Source organism: Daphnia pulicaria, chromosome 7, assembly GCF_021234035.1.
Source record: "Daphnia pulicaria isolate SC F1-1A chromosome 7, SC_F0-13Bv2, whole genome shotgun sequence".
In the NCBI taxonomy this organism is placed as follows: Eukaryota; Metazoa; Arthropoda; class Branchiopoda; order Diplostraca; family Daphniidae; genus Daphnia; species Daphnia pulicaria.
The window spans coordinates 3,111,708-3,128,502 of NC_060919.1; the positions used below are offsets into that span (position 1 = coordinate 3,111,708).

Here is a 16,795-nt window from a genome sequence, read left to right on the forward strand (position 1 = left end):
TCTCAATTAATACCTCAATTGCGTCATCTCATTTCTTTGATTGATTAAACGATTATTTAACAATCATTAAATTGAGTTTTCCTTTTTACTGCCACTTGCATCGACTACTCCTATTTAACCGCCTTCTTGGCTTCTTTGAATGATGAGTTTGATTCCTTTTAAAATAAATCCCGTTGAGAAATCATACTGAGCTGCAAATCAACGGATGTGAAAAATGAAGGCATGAAGTAATAGGCTTGCATGTACTCAATTTCAAAATAATGGCGGCGCTTATTCACACATAATCCGTTTAATTGTTAATTTCAAACAGAAAGATTATTAAGCTGAAACAAGAAACACAGTTCTACCACACGCGACTGTAACCTGCTTCCTCTTTGGTCAACATTAAGAAACCAGTCTCTTCATCTAGCGACACTGATGTAGCAGTGGTGAACTGAATAATTGCTCGCAAAAGTGCAGAGTCCATGGAATCAGGTGACCAGTCCGTAGCTCCGGGATGCGAAACACGATGGCAGAGATAGTTTTCCCAACACAACCGAAGAGACTGAGTTTTTTCCAACGCCAAACTATCCCACTTGAATCGGAAACCATTGCTGTTAATTTTGCCATTTTTCTTTCCTAAAAGTTGCTCACCTCCAAAGAACAGAACGGCTAACGGGGGAACTACAGAACAATCATGAAGATAAACGGAGGTACTTTTAACTTTGTCGTAATAGCACAACCAAGTCGATTTAGCGAAATCGGTGTTGTAATTGATCGATCGGGGATGAATAAGGACCGGGCCATCCTCTGGTGTCATCACTTTAAAAGCGGAAGTAGGACTTTTTGAAGAATTGCGTTTGGGCAAGTTACGACTAGGGACTGCTACGTTTGCCACATTAGGGAAAAGGCCGGCGCAAAGTACAGCAAGAACAAGACAATCGTTTTTAGAGTTTACGTTAGCAGCAGGATCACTAAGGGAGACACTGGTCACAAACTGGCGTTCGTGCAAATCACGACAGAACTGATCCATCATGTTTGAAAGCATTGACATGGTGCTAGTGCTTAGAAAGTTCTCGATGCAGTAAGCCTTGGCAGTGGCATAACCTTCGTTCTGAGCTGCTCGAAATTGACGCATCACTTTAGCAATTAACAGGTGATCGGAGAATAATTTGTCGCCTAGAACCTTCTTTCTCTTTCGGTAATTTTCTTCTTGATGCAAAGGCACCACAAACGGATCTTTAAAATTCAACGCAGCGGCGATCGACAGCATGGGCTCAAGGCATCCAAAAATGGCTCCAAGTAATATTAGTTTGCCGGTGCGGGGATCGGTGGGCAGCTGAGCAAGATGAAAACCTAATGGAGTAAGGCACTCGGCGTCATCTAGGGCCCCAAGTTCGTGAAGAAGTTCAAGACTGATTTTAACAGTGCAGTCGTCAGGCGGTTCGGGTACTATGCGAAGGAAATCTTCCACCCGACCAAGTTTGAGGATTTTTACTCGTAGTATGAGCTCTTCTAACCGCGTCCTCTTGATTTCTGGTATAGGATGAGGAGGGAAAGTCGACTCTCGTCCACGGCTGTATAGTTTATAGCAGATTCCTGGTTTAGTTCGACCAGCGCGTCCTTTGCGTTGGGAACCGTTAGCCAAAGTAATCCATTCGGAATTGAGCGTATTCAATTTCGTTTGCGGATCAAAATTTGGTAGTTTAGCTTTTCCGCAATCGATAACATACACCTGAATGCAAACAAATAACGATGAATGCCAAACAATCATATTTTTACAAGAAAATAATAAAGTAATCTACTCACGACATCGTCGATTGTAAGGCTTGTTTCGGCAATATTGGTGGATAGAATTAATTTTCTAACTCCACGGGGTGGCTTATCGAAGACCTGGCGCTGGTTAAAGGTAGGCAACATGGAGTGCAGGGTAAAGATCAAGAACTTTCTGCTGGAGAATTGTCGGTCGTTAAGCAACAGTTTGTTCAAACTTTTTATCTGCTCCCAGCCTATATTTCGATTTCAATTTAATTAATTCAGATAAATATTTTTATTACACGTTTAACTGAAATTACCAGGGAAAAAGATCAGGATCGCTCCGTCAGCTTCCCGCGCACAAATATGTTTGAGCAGCGCCATGATCAATATTTCAGGAGCCTCTTCAGATTCGCGCTTCCGTAATGATTTAAACACGTGGAGCGGGTAGCTGTGTTTGGCCTCCATTTCTTCTATCAATGGGATCATAAGTTGATTGTATTCAAGGTCTAATTGATTTGATTGAGCATCCGATCCACTTTTGCTGCGAGTAGAACGAAATCGATAGTCTAATTCGCTGAGAATATCTTCCAAGTAAAAAACTTGCACTGGGAAATTCCTGCCGGAAATATTGAGCACTGGACAATTATTAAAGTACGTTGACAAAAGGTTCGAATTAATGGTGGCACTCATAAGAATCACGCGAAGTTTGGGACGCTTGGGAAGTAGATCACGTACAATGGTCAGAATGAAGTCGGTCAATAAGTCTCTTTCGTGGACTTCATCTAGTAAGATGTGGGAGTAGTTTTCTAACAATGGATCGGATATCAGAAGCTGGACTAAAATTCCAGTCGTGCAGAATAGAATAGATCCTCTTTCTCGAGGGTAAAGGCGTTCCAGACGTATCTGATAGCCAACGGAGCTTGTTAAATCGCCACAGGTTTCATTGCGTTCTTCAGCAACTCGACGAGCAACAGATATCGCTGCCAATCTCCTCGGCTGAGTACAGATGGCGTGAAAAGTTGATCCACTTCCTGTTTCAATGGCCTCGTCTAGCAGGAATTGTCCAATCTGAGTGGTTTTTCCACACCCAGTTTCACCACAGATAACTACAACTTGATTGTCTCTCACAGCTTTCAGAACATCTTCTTTTCGGCTCCAAGCAGGTAGTGTTACTCTTGATGCCAGCATCTGTTGAAATTCTTCATTCGAGTCTTTTAACAAGAATTCTTCCAACAGCTTTTCATCCAGTTTAGGGGTACTGGCAAGGACACTATTCATCTCATTTTTGTTTTCAGCACTTGCAGTAGAAACTTCATTCCCTTGCAGAATTTCCAGGAATTTTCTTTTAAATGAACTGTCGTTTAATGTTTCATATTTAATTCTCCAATCTGCATCACTCCTTACATCTGTGACTGGTACACAGTTTTCGAAGAATCCCTCAAACTTTTGATTTGCTGGCTGGGACACTTCTATCATTGATTTCTTATTTTCCTTTTGGTTAGTTTTTGTTTTGGCAGCATCCCACAAACCTTTGGCTTTTCCATCAAGCTGTTTCTTAGGTTTTTCTTCTTTTTTCTTCCTGACATTCTGTCTTATGATTTTCAAGTTTCCTAGTGTGCTCTCTCTCCCACTTTCTTTTGGCAATGATCTTCTTCCCAGATGATCAGAAGAAGCCACTGGACTAATGTCTTTTGCTGCAATATGTTTCATCTCCATTTCCTATTTTAATTAAAATTGAATGATCAATTAACCTTAAATTTCAAGCACCAGTAAGCAAATTTTAAGGGAAACTTACAAAGGATTACAAGTTTGTCACATATTAGCTGTTAATATGATTTGATTATCTTCACATTCCTCAAATATCAAGAAGAGAAATGAATTTTCTGTTCAAATGTAAACATAGCAGAGGATAGCAGACAATAGGATACGCACGTCACGTGACCGTAATTTTTGTTCCCATGACAACGATTTTCAAATTGTTTTGCCAAATGCTAAAATAGTAAGTGAAAAAATGTAAATGTAAAAAAAAACTCAATAATTCATATGAAATTGAGATTAAATATAATTTTAATTAAGAAAACTGAGCAATAGACCAAAAAAAATGCACAATGTAAATAGTAGAAATGAAATTGGGAAAGAATTTTTTTAGCGGGGTAAATTTGAATACAAAGGCAAAGGCAAGTTTCGAATTAGACGTGCAATAAATTCTATACATTAAATAAAGGAACTGATGTAAAGATTTTAACGAATTTTACCGTGAACTCAGATTACAGTGTTTAGGATTATTTAAAAGAAAAACACAACATTTACACTAATGACTTTTAGTTATCTAAACGTTCCTTGTTTCAGAATTAGTTTTGGGTGGTGGAGTAACGAGCAATTGTGCTGGAACTGGGCTGTAATGAATATCCCGGCCTTTTTGTAACAACGTCTTTCTTTCTCTGTCACCCACACATCTATGAACAGTGAAGGTATAGTATGACAGCTCACACAAGAACGGGGACTCGGAAGTGACACCCATTAAATTCGAGTACTCGATGGCCATCGAATTCAATGCGGCCGCACACACTTTTACTTGAGATAGCACTTGATTTTTCAAATGTCCAAACAAATGCTCGATGGTTTTTCCTAGACGTAGTAAAAGATCTACGCGTTGATGAAATTTCAAATATAAATCACGAAGCTGCATATCTCCGGAAGCGAAAGAATCCTGGGCGTCCTCAGTAGCGGGCCTAAGTTCCTCAAGGAGGCCAATAACGTGATGGACGCTATTGTAGCATGCATTGGTAACGGAACATCCATTATTCGTAAGGCTGGGATTGGGCGATGTATGCTCTGGTAGCTGTTCAATTTTAAGACGAATTTCTTCGGCTAGAACGATGATGGACTCGTGCACTTTCTTGTGAGCTGAAGTGAAGCCGGTTAAAGCAGTAGCGGGCGACAAAAAATCCAAATAAGTAGCTTCAGTGCAAAATACCACAGATAGTTCGCAGTACACGGCAAGAATGCTATTGAAAGCATTTTTTGAAAGAGGTATCCATTCCATAAAAAGACCAGAAGAGTCTAATGCGACGCCCTAAAACAGTCAATAGTAATGAAACAATAAGTTAGAACCGATTAGGAATAATGGCGAATAATTTACAAGCTTACCTGTATCACAAATTCTAGCGCGTTTTGCAGTCTCTTTCTGGATTCATTGGAAGATTTTAACCAACCGTTTCGCAAACTCGAAAGAACTTCTCTCTTAGTAAACATAAAATCCACTAATCCTTCGAAAATGGATAGGAGAGATTTCGAGTTCACAGTGAGTCCAATGACAAAAGTCGCACTGCGATCAGGGTGATCCAAAAAGGACTGAATGGAAGAGGCCATGCCACAAAAAGTCGAAATCAAGCATTCGGAAACAGAAAGCTCTTGAATTAATTTCCAACATGCGGCGCCCACTTCCGCGTTGAAATTAGTTTGCGAACTAGGAAACAAAGATGAGCGCCTTGGAGATTTGGGGCTGAAATTTCTCCCATCAGGTGAAATTATACTGCTGTCATTAAGAGTTCTCAACAAATCTTGGAGTTTGGCTCGAGTGCTGGGGGCGAAAAACGACGAAGCATCATTTTCCCGGTACCAGACGTCACCAGTGTAAAAAATCGCTTCAGTTGGAAAATTATTCGATTCCTCAGCCGCTACTCGCAGTGTGTTCAAACGTTGTCTCATTTGATCGAAGTCCCAATACATTACGAGTCTTTTGTTTTGATCTTGAACGCAGACGGCAGAATTTAAGTCTTCGTTAATGGCTTCTTTACGGGAAAAAATATAAGGTTGCTGAAACCGTCGACAAATGGCATTGGCTTCGTTTAACATCGACTGGATAACGAACGCAGACTCTTTCTACAGTACAAAATAAAATTAGAAAACAAAAATCAATATTTCGTGATAAATGTAATACTTGAAAGTTGTTTGGAGGCTGTTCTAACTGTCTTTGTGTGTCTTGAAGCAGCAACTCAATCTCTTTCCAATTATTCGACTGTGTTACGGATGGGAGAGGAGGAGAACTAATATTCTGCCGCGCTTGTAAACCTTGGGTGATGGATGCAATCTCATTTTCATAGAAATCTCGACGGGATAAAATTTCGGAAGTGACTTCTTGTCGAAGTGTTTTAATTTCCGATAGCATCTGTTGACGTGCCTCTTCTTGAGCCTCCTTTATCGCGACTTCTAAAGTCTTTTCTTGGACTTCTCGAAGTTCGTGATACGAAGTTTCAAAGTCCACAACCTTATGGCGAAACAAATTTTACGTAAAGTAATAAGCCAAACAAAACTTGAAATAATTAAGTTACCTCATTTTCCACGTTGTTCTCATTAAATTGAGAATCTCTAGGATTATGTAAATGGAAAAAATGGCTTCCACCAATTACAATCCGATCTCCGTGTCTTAGTAGGACTTCAGATTGGCCAACAAGCTGTCCGTTTACATAAGTCTCGGCGTTCGCAAAGATCTTCAAGTCTGTAGAATAGTCGATGCAGCAGTGGTTGTTTTCAATGGTTATCCCAGTCAGTTGAATAGAAGGGGATTCGTTTGAACAAACCATAGGACCAACCCAATTTGGTCCTGGGCATAACGGGAAAAACATGGTTTGGGACAGCAAAGGATCCTACATTTTGGACAAATTATCGTGATTACCAGCGCACGCAAATGGTACGTACGATTAAAAGTGTGTACCTGGTTAACGTTAACTAAATAGGGCTGCTGAGGATCAGACACAGTTGAAAGGCCAAGATTTGCTAGAGCTTCCTCTGCTTCAGCTCGCCTCAATTCTGCCTGGGCCACTTTTTCTTTCCAAGCAGAATCTTTTTTACTTTCAACCTCTGTCAAAAGAGTTTTTAGATAGCGGGCTTCACTTTCAAGCTCTCGAACACGGGAAGGAGATTGGTCCATGTTGTGGGTCGCTACAATTGATGACCTAACCGACGAATCATCATTCAAACAAGGTTTGGGATCCTCGCAGATCCTTACAGTATTGACGATTTTACTAGCCTGTTAAACAAAAATTTAGATACTGCGCTAAAGATAAATTAAACTTCCGACTTGTACCAAGCATGAATATCGCAAAGTGGACAGCGTTGATTCAACATGAGCAGCCCTTGGACTGACGGTTGCCAGCATCGCAGTTTTGGAATTGCCACCTAAACTTTCCTTCAACAACCACGTCAAAACTGACTCTCTACGCGTGATTCAATTAGAATAAATTAAAAAAATCCAAAGAATAAACTAAGATGAAAACATTTACCTGTAAGGCGCAAAGTTTTTCTCAGCTAAAGCAGTGATGACTTTCCCAAGCGTGAGTAGGGAAAGATTGATAGCTAGACTTTCTTCACGTCGAACACCAGTTGATGAAGTGGAAGCAAGTCTTTCACTACCAGCCAAATCGATGAAATTTATCCGACTGTGCTTATCAACTACGTGCGGTCGCCCGTCAATTATTTCTTGGAAACCTACACATTTGAAATAATATTGATACGCATTAAATAAAACAGGTATAAAAATAAAAGTCTATTGAAAAGAGCTTACGTTGCCACAGCATAATAGTGAAGATGACGTGAGAACGGGAGCTGCGCTTGTTTTGAGAAGTGGACGCTACAACTCGTTTTCGATTGCCAACAGCGAGCCAACGTTGCACTTCTTCAAGCGAAGTAACCAGACACTTGGTAAGATTGACCACGTAAGGACCCTGTAGTATTGAACGAATGAAAATATAAAATTGAAAAGGTTGAAAACGTTATTTCATCCATACGTTTTTGGGATGTTCTCGAACAGACAAGTTTCCTCCTGTTGAGCACAAAAGATCCTGGATTTGCTCCTTGTAGATTTCAAAATAACTGATTTGAACCTCGATGGAGAGATTCACAGAAGTTTCGGCATAGTTTTTGACCAGATCGTCGACGTGGATAAAAAAGTCTTGGCAAAAACGAGGGATAATGCCAGACGCATCGGCAAGTTCACTTTTGCTACCAATTTTCCCCATCATACTGTAGCTCTTGCCAGAACCTGTTTGCCCATAGGCAAACAAACAAGTGTTGAATCCTTGGAAAGCTTGTGATAGTAATGGTTTAGCCAAGTATTCGTAAACTTCTCTTTGTTGCTGATGTTTGTTCTGGGCAACGGCTGAGATAGAATCAGATGAGAAACATTGATCACATGTGAAAAAATGAGTTTCTCCTATGCTTGTTAAAAGTTGTATGTTGTTTCCATCAACAACGATGACAGGTTCTTCTTTTTCAGCCTCTTCTTTTGTGCTTTTGGGTCGAAGTCTCACAGCAACTTTTATACAACTGTTGAAACTTGGCTGCACTTTTGTCTTCTTTTTTCTCTCCTTACTTGGATCAATCTTTGTGTCTTTTGATGCTCCTGCTGAAGCAACTTTCTGTTTTGTCCCAGTCATCTTTGGCTTTGATGATGTTGGTAACTTATTGAGGCTGGTTGACTTGGGACTTTTGGACCTTGCTGCAGAATTTAACATTTTTATATTCTGCAAACAATGAAAAATCAATGTTTGAGTTCAGTTGAATTCAGAAATAATACAAATATTAATAGTGTACTTATTTATGTGTAAACTAGGTCGAACTATGACATCACAGCTTCGGCGTCTTCATAATACTTTCCTTGCAGCACAGCACAATTATTTCTTAAACCTCCTGTGTCTCAATCACAACATTCCACAATACAAAGTCCAGTAACGACAGACGGAAAATTCAAAAAGACTGATTACAGCGCCCTACTAAATGTAAACAGACTGGTTCACTTACAGGGTTGTCTATTCTTGAAATTGTGATAGTAGAAAGTGTAAATCGAGGAACCGGACTTCCGGAGGAACAATGAACAAATGAAAAATTAAATGCGGGAAGGATTACAAAAAACTCGTTGAATTAAAAGAAAATGTACTTAGGTTCTCAAATTATAATTCATCAAAAATACATGATAATACTGTCCTAATCAGACTCCGTTGAATGAATTGCACGACAAAATTGTTCCTAACTTAATTGTTATTCAATAATAAATAAAATTAGCTAGAATCATGTGCCCACCAAGCAGCCCACCATAAAAGAAGCTCATAAGCAGTTATTTTAAAATGAGCTACGTAGTGAGACATGACAACGTGCAATTTAGAAAGAAAGGTGCTGCACTGGGAATACTCTTTGAGGTAATGGGCGTTAGCACATGATCTCGACATAGTAACAAAACTGGTTATGTTATCTCTGACGCCAAGGGTACTATTTAGTCCCCTTAGTAAATCATTTGTCTTGAAAACCAGCAGCATCTCACGAGGGACTCGATGAAGCACCTCTATAATCTCAGCCTGAAATCATTAAAAATAAGATATAACATTTTTTTTACTGCAAATAAATAAATGAATAACGCACCACATATTTGGACGCATCATTTTTTATTTCTTTTTCCTCTTCTGAGGTTTTCTTTCGCTGATCTATTCCACCAAGGATCGCATTCCACGAACGGCCAGAAACCATGCACGCAAAGATACCGTGCAATTCTTTAACGCCAAGTTTCTCTGACACCTCTTCAATTTCGTGAACGTTTGAACGTATAATCGACATCCAGAGCTTAGCATAATTTTCTCTGAACTCCGTAGGTAATTGCTGAATAAAAAATAAAACAATTTTAAATAAATAAAAGAACCGACAATAAGTATCAGGAAGAAACGAGAAGAACTCACTGCATAAAGGCCGTGATCAAGCAAATGAATAAGAAGTTTTCCTTGTTTAAGTTCGATTTTTAAATTTCCTAACCCCAAATAAGGTTTGAATATGTTAATAGACGTGAAATTCCTTAACATTTGAATTTATTTCAATGAACTGACCTGGATGAGGATCGCAATGGACATATCCGTGAAGGAAAATCATATCAGAATATAACTTCGTGATTTTTTGTGAAATTTCTTTTTTAAATGGTTCAAATTCTGTTCTCTTCTCTTGTCCTAGCACGCCGATTTCAAAACCTTCACAATATTCCATGGTCAAAACTCTTGAAGTAGAAAGATCCCAATAGACTTTCGGTATCTGTATAATAATTTGGTCATAGAACGCAGCTAAAAATTTAAATTATGAACGATAGTACATGTAGCCAAGGTAAGTGTTTCATCAGCCCTGCAGTTTTTTCAGAATTTTCTCCCTCCATAACAAAGTTCAATTCACAAGGCAAATTTATTTTAGTTTCCTTAACAAGCCATTCAAGTTTTAAATCAGGGAAGACCCAGGATGCTAAGTTTACCAATATCTGTGGAAAAAAAAGGAATGAGAAACAATAAATTAAGAAGTGATGGTATCATTTAATACCTCCATAGATTTCATGTCAATTGTAGAATAAGCTTTGACTAAAGGATGCTGTACTTTGACAGCTACCACTGTTCCATCATTTAACTCAGCTTTATGGACTTGAGCAAGTGAGGCTGTACCTATTGGAGTTTTTTCAATAGTTTGGAAGACTGTTGAGGGCTAGGCAAGAATATAGAATTTAGGAAAGAGTATAATAGCTAGCTCAAATTCAGCAGTCAAAGCAGTACACACCTCACACTTAAGGTCCTCCTTAATGACATTTAACACATCTTCAAAAGAAGATTGAGGCGCTTGGCTGTGAAGGACCTTCATTGTACTAACATATTCAAAGGGAAGCAAATAATCGAGAGCCCCAAGATGCTGACCTACTTTGATGAATGCTCCTCCATTTGTCTCACACAATTTAAGCAAACGCTGTGCTGATCTTAAATGAACCTGAAGGTAGAGTATGACAAATTCTTACATAAATTTCTTGAAAATAGATACCAGTAGTATTCATTTAAATAAATTTGTGGGTGCATTATTACTGAATTTACATACCTCACTTCTTGCTTTAGCATATTCTGCAGAGGCCAAATCAATTGTTTTGGAATACAGTGATCTGTTGTAATCCACCATAATTCCTCCCACCTTTGAATTAAATTAAAGAGTTAAATGAAATAGGAAAACTAAATATTATTTTGGTTCCTACTGCGACAGCGGTTCGTCCAAAACGTAAAGCACCGATATAACCATCACGAATCTCTTTGCCGTAATAGGCACCTATTGATACACTCACTAAAGCAACTCCAACTTTAATAATCCGTTTTCTTTGCATTTTTAAATTTAAAAAAATTATATAACATATACTGTTTTCATCTCTTAAATTGCATTACACCTGTGATTACACTATCAGTTACTGAGAGCAAAGGCAGATGTTTTGATGAACAAATTCGTCTGCTGAAAGTGTAGTTGATGTTGTAGCTCGCTAGGTGTCTATTTAAAAATCCTTTAACAAAATCATGAACTTAATTTAAAAACTAAAAAGGTAGCACTCAAAGAATCTCTGAGGAAAGAACCCATTGGATAGCAACATGGATTATATTGAATTTTAAAAAATATATCCCAAGGCTAATATAGATTTAACAATGAAGTCCACCACAATAAGATCTCGTAAGTAGTAATTTTAAAGTAAGCGACGTAATGAGACAGGACGACACGCAATTTGTGTGGAAGAGACTTGCACTGCTGGTATTCTTTGATGAAGTTGGCATTAGCACAGGATCTTGACATGGTTGCAAAACTGGTTATGTTGTCGTTGACGCCAAGAGTACTATTTAGACCCCGGAGCAAGTCATTCGTCTTGAGAATAAAAAGCATTTCGCTAGGCACTTGGTGAAGCACTTCCATAATTTCATTCTGAAAATCAGTAAAATGAAATGAGAAAAATAAAATAAAGTATGAATAGGTTTTTCGCGACAGAAAATTTATCACTCACCAAATATACAGAGGCATCAATTTTTATTTGCTTTTCTTCTTCGCTTGTTTTCGTTTTTTTAACTTTTCCTCCCAAAACTGAGGTCATGGAACGACCCGCAACCATGCATGCAAAATAGGAATACAATTCTTTAACGCCCAGCTTCTCCGAATGTTCTTGCATTTCTTGGACATTAGCATGAATGATCGACATCCAAAACTTGGCATAATTCTCCCTGAACTCAAGCGGCAATTGCTGATTTAAAAAAAAAGAAGAAAACATCAGTTAATTATAACACATGCTATTATAACCATAAAAAAAACTAACTGCGTAAAGTCCATGATCCAGTAAATGAATTACAATCTGTTTTTTATCGGTTAGTTCGATCTTCAGGTTTCCTGCTTATAAAGTTCAATTAATACATATATTGTGGAAAATCAGAGTAATTTAAACTAACCGTGATGTGGATCACAATGAACATACCCGTGAAGGAAAATCATATCCGAATACATTTGCGTGATTTTCTGGGAAATTTCTTTTTTAAAGGGTTCAAATTCCGCTCGTTTTCCTTGTCCCAAAGCAGCAATTTCGTAACCCCCGCAATATTCCATGGTTAAAACTCTTGATGTAGAATAATCCCAAAATACTTTTGGTATCTATCATATAAAATCATAAGCTATTATTTGCATTAGCTTTCGATTACGAGACCGTTTAAATTAGATCGTTAATTACATTGAGCCACGGTAGGTGCTTCATCAGTGCTGCAGTTTTTTCGGAATTTTTCCCTTCCAGCAGGAAATTTAATTCAAAAGGTAGGGTTTTCTTGGTTTCCCTAACTAGCCAATCAAGTTTCAAATCGGGGAAGACCCAAGATGCAAAATCCACCAAGATCTGCAATTATATTTTATGCAACAGTGAATTAATGAAATGAGATAAGACATTAATTCATTTCATACCTCCATAGATTTAATATCAATTGTGGAATAACTTTTGACTAAAGGATGCTGCACTTTAACAGCCACCACTGTTCCGTCATTCAACTCAGCTTTATGGACCTGAGCAAGTGAAGCTGTACCAAGCGGAATTTTCTCAATGGTTCGGAAAACTGATGTGGGCTGGATAAAAATATTAACCTGATTGAAATTGCTCTGACAAGGTGCATGGAATGGAACCTACATCACATTTAAGGTCCTCTTTAATCACTTTTAAAACTTCATCATAAGTAGATTGAGGTGCTTGACTGTGAAGGACCTTCATTGTGCTGACATATTCAGCTGGAATCAAATAATCAAGAGCCCCAAGATGCTGGCCTACTTTGATGAATGCTCCTCCATGTTTCTCACACAATTTGAGCAATCGTTGTGCTGACCTGAGATGAACCTAGCGAACGAATAAAAGTTCATGAATTTATTTTGTTACTTTTTATAGAAGTATTACTGGATTTCTTTCTCACATACATCACTTCTGATTTTGGGATATTCTTTAGAGGAGATGTCTATTGTTTTCGAATAGATTGTATTTTTGTAATCTATCAATATTTCAGCCACCTTTAAACAAAAAATGGGAATTATAAATTAAATTGGAGCTAAATGATAAATTAAATTGCCTACCGTTGTAGCTGTTTTGGCAAATCGAAAAACACCAATTGAGCAATCTTGGATCTCCTTGTTGTAATAGGCACCCAATGAAGCACCTATTAAAGCTACTCCAGTTTTGAAAATTCTTTTCTTTGGCATCATCAGATAGCAATTTGAACTTTTCAGTTAAGCTACAAACATTGATCTTGTATTGGGTAGAAGGTTGTGTTACTGCTGTGAATTCTCAGTGTGCCCTCACAAAAAAATTTAATATACAACTAGTGCCTACGAAACAAGTTATCCAATCGTATAAATATGAAATTTTTGTTTCGTTACTCTGCTGGAGAGCTCTGGAGGATGTTAACCAGCGAACCACTTTTGCTGCTTTCTATGACCTACTTAACATGACCCACAAAACCAAACATCCCTTTCCACCAATTTCTTGTTTGTCGCATGTTTTCTACCGAATTCGATCGTTCGTGATGCCGTCCAACTTGTTTTGGTGTTTAGAAATCCCGAGTGAAAGTGGGATACTGTAGAGACTTTTAGAATTTTCCAACTTCCAAAGTGACTCAGAAGTAGTCTGCTTGAAACTCTTTTATTTTAATGACCACAAATTCACTAGATGGCGTTGCAAAACAAAGCAGACGAATTTCAGAATCCCCCGAGGAAAAATTTTCACTCACATCTCGTATATCCGACTTGGGTATTCGATCAAACTTAGCGCGAAAATCTGCGCTAATTATCGGAGAAATTTCAGGCCGAGTACATCAGCAAATATCCTCGTGGTATGTCGAACATTTTTTTCCCCTATTCATTTCTCCCAGACTTGTAATATGACTTGTAATATGCTGTAACCCCAACCCCTTTACTAGCCGAGCCGGGGTTCATTGTGTAAGTCACCATCTTCACTATTTCAACCGAAATATCAATATTTGTTCAAAGAAATTCTTTTCTTTCATTGCATTGTCTAAAGTGCTCGATTTTTACTCTAGCTATTATGTTAGTGATGTAATGAAAGGAAGTCGTAGGTTGTCCCGGGATCTCAGCAAGTCACGCCGTTTTTTTTCCCGATAAAATCGACATTTTTTTTTTGCTCATTGTGTCTGCACGTCATCCTATTGCGTATGCTCATTTCCCTTCATTTTTGTTCCCCCCCCCCCCCCTCCGGTTTGATCGAATCGATCGAAACACGACACAAGAGATAAAACACACGCCGTGCAATATAATCCACGTTTTTCTTTATCCGACAGGTGCTGCTATAGAGAAACCCCGAGAATACCAACAAATGGAAGGATTGGAATAATCGATCCATTGAAAAAGAAATACAAAACCAGAACGCGAATCAATTCCGGAAAGATGCGGGTCCTTTGGATTATCGTCAATCGATAAATCGACATCTATAGACCGTGATTCGTGACGTCCTTGTATCTCTTCCAAGACCGCCAAGGTGATTGCTATTAATGATCCGTGCATTTATTATTCACGATTCACATTTCTATTCCGGGGCTTCCGTATTATTATTAGAAATTCGATTTGGTTCGTACCTAAAGACCGCGGAGACCATATTTCAAAATGGCCCAACGATTTCGTCACACCGAGATGATGGAACTGGAATCGCCGACCGAGTCCGAGTCCAGGTTAACGGCGGAAGAGGCTCCGCCGTCGTCCAATTCCGGCGGAATGAAGAGACTCGGCAGCATTCCCCACCTGGGGATCATCATGGCCATTGCGTCGAGCTTCTTCTTCTCGCTGAGCTCGCTGATCGTGAAACTGGTTCCGGATGTTCATCCGGTGGCATTGGCCACTTATCGCTTCGCCGGAATTCTCCTGCCGAGCATCCCCATCGTTATCCGGCGATCGGAGGACCCTTTCCCTAAAGGCAAACGGGGGCTCCTGCTCCTGCGGGCCTTTCTCGGCACGACCAGTTTGATGAGCCAATTCTACGCTCTGCGGCACATGCCGCTGGCCGACGCTTCCGTCATCATTTTCAGTGTCCCCGTGTTCGTGGCCATCTTCGCCCGCATCTTCCTCAAGGTATCAATTGCTATCTTAAAACTTGTTTTTATACTTTAATCCATTCCCAAATAATATCGACAGGAGGAATGCGGGCTATTCCATGTGGCCAATATCTTTCTGACGCTGTGCGGATGCATTTTGATTGCTCGTCCACCATTCCTTTTCGGTCGGATGGACGCTCTGCCATTACCAGAAGACGGCAGCGTTTACGACAACGCTTTCTGGGGCGCAGTGGCCGCCCTTTGTGGTACTCTCTTCGCTGCCAATGTCTACGTCGTCATTCGTTCACTCAAAGTAAGACGGGCAAACATTATGGAACACACCTTTTTGTTTCAACTATTACCTGCTAAACTACGGACCTTTTCATTTTCTCGACCAAAAAGGGACTCCATTTCTCGGTGATTATGTCGTCGTTTGGAGCTTTTGCCATCCTCCAGACTTTTATGACCACTTGGGCGATGAATGAACTTTGCCTGCCGGCCTGTGGCCACGACCGCTGGCTAATGGTTCTATTAGCCATTTTCAGTTTCGCCGGCCAGATCCTCCTGACCACGGCCCTCCAACACGAACAAGCCGGGCCTGTGGCTATCGCTCGCTCTGCAGATGTCGTCTTCGCGTTCATCTGGCAGGTACTATAAATCAAACACCATCTGCTAGTTTAAAAATAAAAATAAAAGTTGTAATTCAATTAACGTAAACCTCAATTTCAATTAGGTGATATTTCTGAACGAAATTCCCGGATGGATTAGTTTGATTGGCGCCCTACTCGTCACCACGTCCGTCCTTTTGACGGGCGTACGCAAATGGGTCGAAGGGCTGGACAATCACGATCCACTCCGCCAACGTCTCTGGTTTCTCCAACGATGAAAAATCTCTTTCCCATCGTATATAATACTCGTTTAATGTCGTCTTTAAGTGGCCAATTCTATTCACTCTGTCTGGGCCCGGTGATGGCGAGACATTGAAAACATCCGGAACGAACAAATAAGTCAAGAAACAACCACCGAACAAATACCAAAGTATATAAACCCAGTCGTCTTACATAATACTATTCTTGTAGACACACACCCATCAATGTCTCTTATTCATTTCACTTTCAAATATTCACCAAAAATTAGTAAAAGAAATACTCACTTTTTTCAAAATGCCAATATACTCTTTGTCTGTCTTTGATAGTCATAAAACCCCCCCAAAACCAATTTGATACAACTACATTTTTGTAGATATACAAAATAATAAACCTTCAATTTTGGCCTTGTAAAATGAATTTTTTTTTCTAAATACACACAACTTTTTAAGTGTCTTTTCTAGTGAAAGTCTTTCCAAATTTTTGAGAGGGATAAAATACTACCGATGTATTCGATCCACACACAAAATTAAAAACAAAAAGTTTTAGAAATACCAAATGCGTTTTGATCGGCAGAATGAAAAAAACAAAAATTACGCGGAATGTGTTTTTTGCTTCACAGTGATTGTTATTGCAGGTCGGTATTTTTAAAAAACAAACAAAAATTACACAAATCAGGGAAATGAAAAAAAACAAAATCAAGAAGGGGGGAGGAGGAATAAGGAGAGAGTATTGTAATCACCACTAGGGACGAGCGCGGGAGAGGAGTTGCATCTTTTTTTTCGATGAGGAAATAACAAAACCCCAACACTA

At 39.2% G+C, this 16,795-nt stretch overlaps 5 protein-coding genes across 6 annotated transcripts; 1 reads left to right on the forward strand and 4 right to left on the reverse strand.

Moving 5' to 3' along the window:
- Nucleotides 1–228: 228 nt before the first annotated feature.
- On the reverse strand, nucleotides 229–3,708 carry LOC124349429 (ATP-dependent DNA/RNA helicase DHX36-like). The gene is made up of 4 exons (XM_046800026.1): nucleotides 3,533–3,708; nucleotides 2,055–3,456; nucleotides 1,789–1,988; nucleotides 229–1,714 (listed from the first exon to the last, which is right to left on the reverse strand). The coding sequence occupies exons 2-4, from the start codon at nucleotides 3,451–3,453 to the stop codon at nucleotides 344–346; spliced, it is 2,970 nt and encodes a 989-aa protein (XP_046655982.1). The 5' UTR covers nucleotides 3,454–3,456; nucleotides 3,533–3,708; the 3' UTR covers nucleotides 229–343.
- An 84-nt stretch (nucleotides 3,709–3,792) lies between these two features.
- On the reverse strand, nucleotides 3,793–8,551 carry LOC124349404 (kinesin-like protein KIF14). 2 transcript variants are annotated; one of them, XM_046799974.1, is made up of 10 exons: nucleotides 8,332–8,551; nucleotides 7,527–8,261; nucleotides 7,304–7,463; nucleotides 7,023–7,227; nucleotides 6,827–6,956; nucleotides 6,455–6,769; nucleotides 6,072–6,386; nucleotides 5,681–6,007; nucleotides 4,888–5,622; nucleotides 3,793–4,813 (listed from the first exon to the last, which is right to left on the reverse strand). In XM_046799974.1, exons 2-10 carry the CDS (start codon nucleotides 8,250–8,252, stop codon nucleotides 4,067–4,069), a joined length of 3,660 nt encoding a protein of 1,219 aa, XP_046655930.1. In that variant the 5' UTR covers nucleotides 8,253–8,261; nucleotides 8,332–8,551; the 3' UTR covers nucleotides 3,793–4,066. The 2 variants fall into 2 exon arrangements, with proteins under 2 accessions (XP_046655930.1, XP_046655929.1); XM_046799973.1 differs by lacking the exon at nucleotides 8,332–8,551 and having other exon boundaries at nucleotides 7,527–8,324.
- A 102-nt stretch (nucleotides 8,552–8,653) lies between these two features.
- On the reverse strand, nucleotides 8,654–11,000 carry LOC124349638 (aarF domain-containing protein kinase 1-like). The gene is made up of 9 exons (XM_046800396.1): nucleotides 10,775–11,000; nucleotides 10,624–10,713; nucleotides 10,315–10,518; nucleotides 10,084–10,242; nucleotides 9,866–10,024; nucleotides 9,609–9,807; nucleotides 9,465–9,532; nucleotides 9,154–9,387; nucleotides 8,654–9,089 (listed from the first exon to the last, which is right to left on the reverse strand). The coding sequence occupies exons 1-9, from the start codon at nucleotides 10,898–10,900 to the stop codon at nucleotides 8,796–8,798; spliced, it is 1,533 nt and encodes a 510-aa protein (XP_046656352.1). The 5' UTR covers nucleotides 10,901–11,000; the 3' UTR covers nucleotides 8,654–8,795.
- Nucleotides 11,001–11,147: 147 nt separating this feature from the next.
- Nucleotides 11,148–13,675, reverse strand: LOC124349639 (aarF domain-containing kinase 1-like). The gene is made up of 9 exons (XM_046800397.1): nucleotides 13,150–13,675; nucleotides 12,997–13,086; nucleotides 12,716–12,919; nucleotides 12,496–12,654; nucleotides 12,272–12,430; nucleotides 11,997–12,195; nucleotides 11,867–11,937; nucleotides 11,561–11,794; nucleotides 11,148–11,481 (listed from the first exon to the last, which is right to left on the reverse strand). The coding sequence occupies exons 1-9, from the start codon at nucleotides 13,276–13,278 to the stop codon at nucleotides 11,194–11,196; spliced, it is 1,533 nt and encodes a 510-aa protein (XP_046656353.1). The 5' UTR covers nucleotides 13,279–13,675; the 3' UTR covers nucleotides 11,148–11,193.
- Nucleotides 13,676–13,777: 102 nt separating this feature from the next.
- Nucleotides 13,778–16,438, forward strand: LOC124349831 (solute carrier family 35 member G1-like). The gene is made up of 6 exons (XM_046800719.1): nucleotides 13,778–13,904; nucleotides 14,370–14,566; nucleotides 14,644–15,153; nucleotides 15,217–15,429; nucleotides 15,519–15,764; nucleotides 15,850–16,438. Exons 3-6 carry the CDS (start codon nucleotides 14,692–14,694, stop codon nucleotides 16,000–16,002), a joined length of 1,074 nt encoding a protein of 357 aa, XP_046656675.1. The 5' UTR covers nucleotides 13,778–13,904; nucleotides 14,370–14,566; nucleotides 14,644–14,691; the 3' UTR covers nucleotides 16,003–16,438.
- The last annotated feature ends 357 nt before the right edge of the window (nucleotides 16,439–16,795 follow it).

Coding starts and splice junctions, on each gene's coding strand:
- LOC124349638 (XM_046800396.1), bottom strand. CDS start 10,900: ATGCAAAGAAAACGGATTATTAAAGTTGGAGTTGCTTTAGTGAGTGTA. Junction 10,025..10,083: donor TTGACATGAAATCTATGGAG/GTATTAAATGAT, acceptor TTTTTTCCACAG/ATATTGGTAAACTTAGCATC. Junction 9,388..9,464: donor TTGATCACGGCCTTTATGCA/GTGAGTTCTTCT, acceptor TTTTTTATTCAG/CAATTACCTACGGAGTTCAG.
- LOC124349639 (XM_046800397.1), bottom strand. CDS start 13,278: ATGATGCCAAAGAAAAGAATTTTCAAAACTGGAGTAGCTTTAATAGGT. Junction 12,196..12,271: donor AGCACCTACCGTGGCTCAAT/GTAATTAACGAT, acceptor TTTATATGATAG/ATACCAAAAGTATTTTGGGA. Junction 11,938..11,996: donor TCATTGTGATCCACATCACG/GTTAGTTTAAAT, acceptor CTTTATAAGCAG/GAAACCTGAAGATCGAACTA.
- LOC124349404 (XM_046799974.1), bottom strand. CDS start 8,252: ATGTTAAATTCTGCAGCAAGGTCCAAAAGTCCCAAGTCAACCAGCCTC. Junction 7,228..7,303: donor CACTATTATGCTGTGGCAAC/GTAAGCTCTTTT, acceptor TCAAATGTGTAG/GTTTCCAAGAAATAATTGAC. Junction 6,770..6,826: donor CTTTGCGATATTCATGCTTG/GTACAAGTCGGA, acceptor TTTGTTTAACAG/GCTAGTAAAATCGTCAATAC.
- LOC124349831 (XM_046800719.1), top strand. CDS start 14,692: ATGGCCCAACGATTTCGTCACACCGAGATGATGGAACTGGAATCGCCG. Junction 15,154..15,216: donor TCGCCCGCATCTTCCTCAAG/GTATCAATTGCT, acceptor TAATATCGACAG/GAGGAATGCGGGCTATTCCA. Junction 15,430..15,518: donor TCGTCATTCGTTCACTCAAA/GTAAGACGGGCA, acceptor TCGACCAAAAAG/GGACTCCATTTCTCGGTGAT.
- LOC124349429 (XM_046800026.1), bottom strand. CDS start 3,453: ATGGAGATGAAACATATTGCAGCAAAAGACATTAGTCCAGTGGCTTCT. Junction 1,989..2,054: donor GATCCTGATCTTTTTCCCTG/GTAATTTCAGTT, acceptor ATCGAAATATAG/GCTGGGAGCAGATAAAAAGT. Junction 1,715..1,788: donor GCCTTACAATCGACGATGTC/GTGAGTAGATTA, acceptor GTTTGCATTCAG/GTGTATGTTATCGATTGCGG.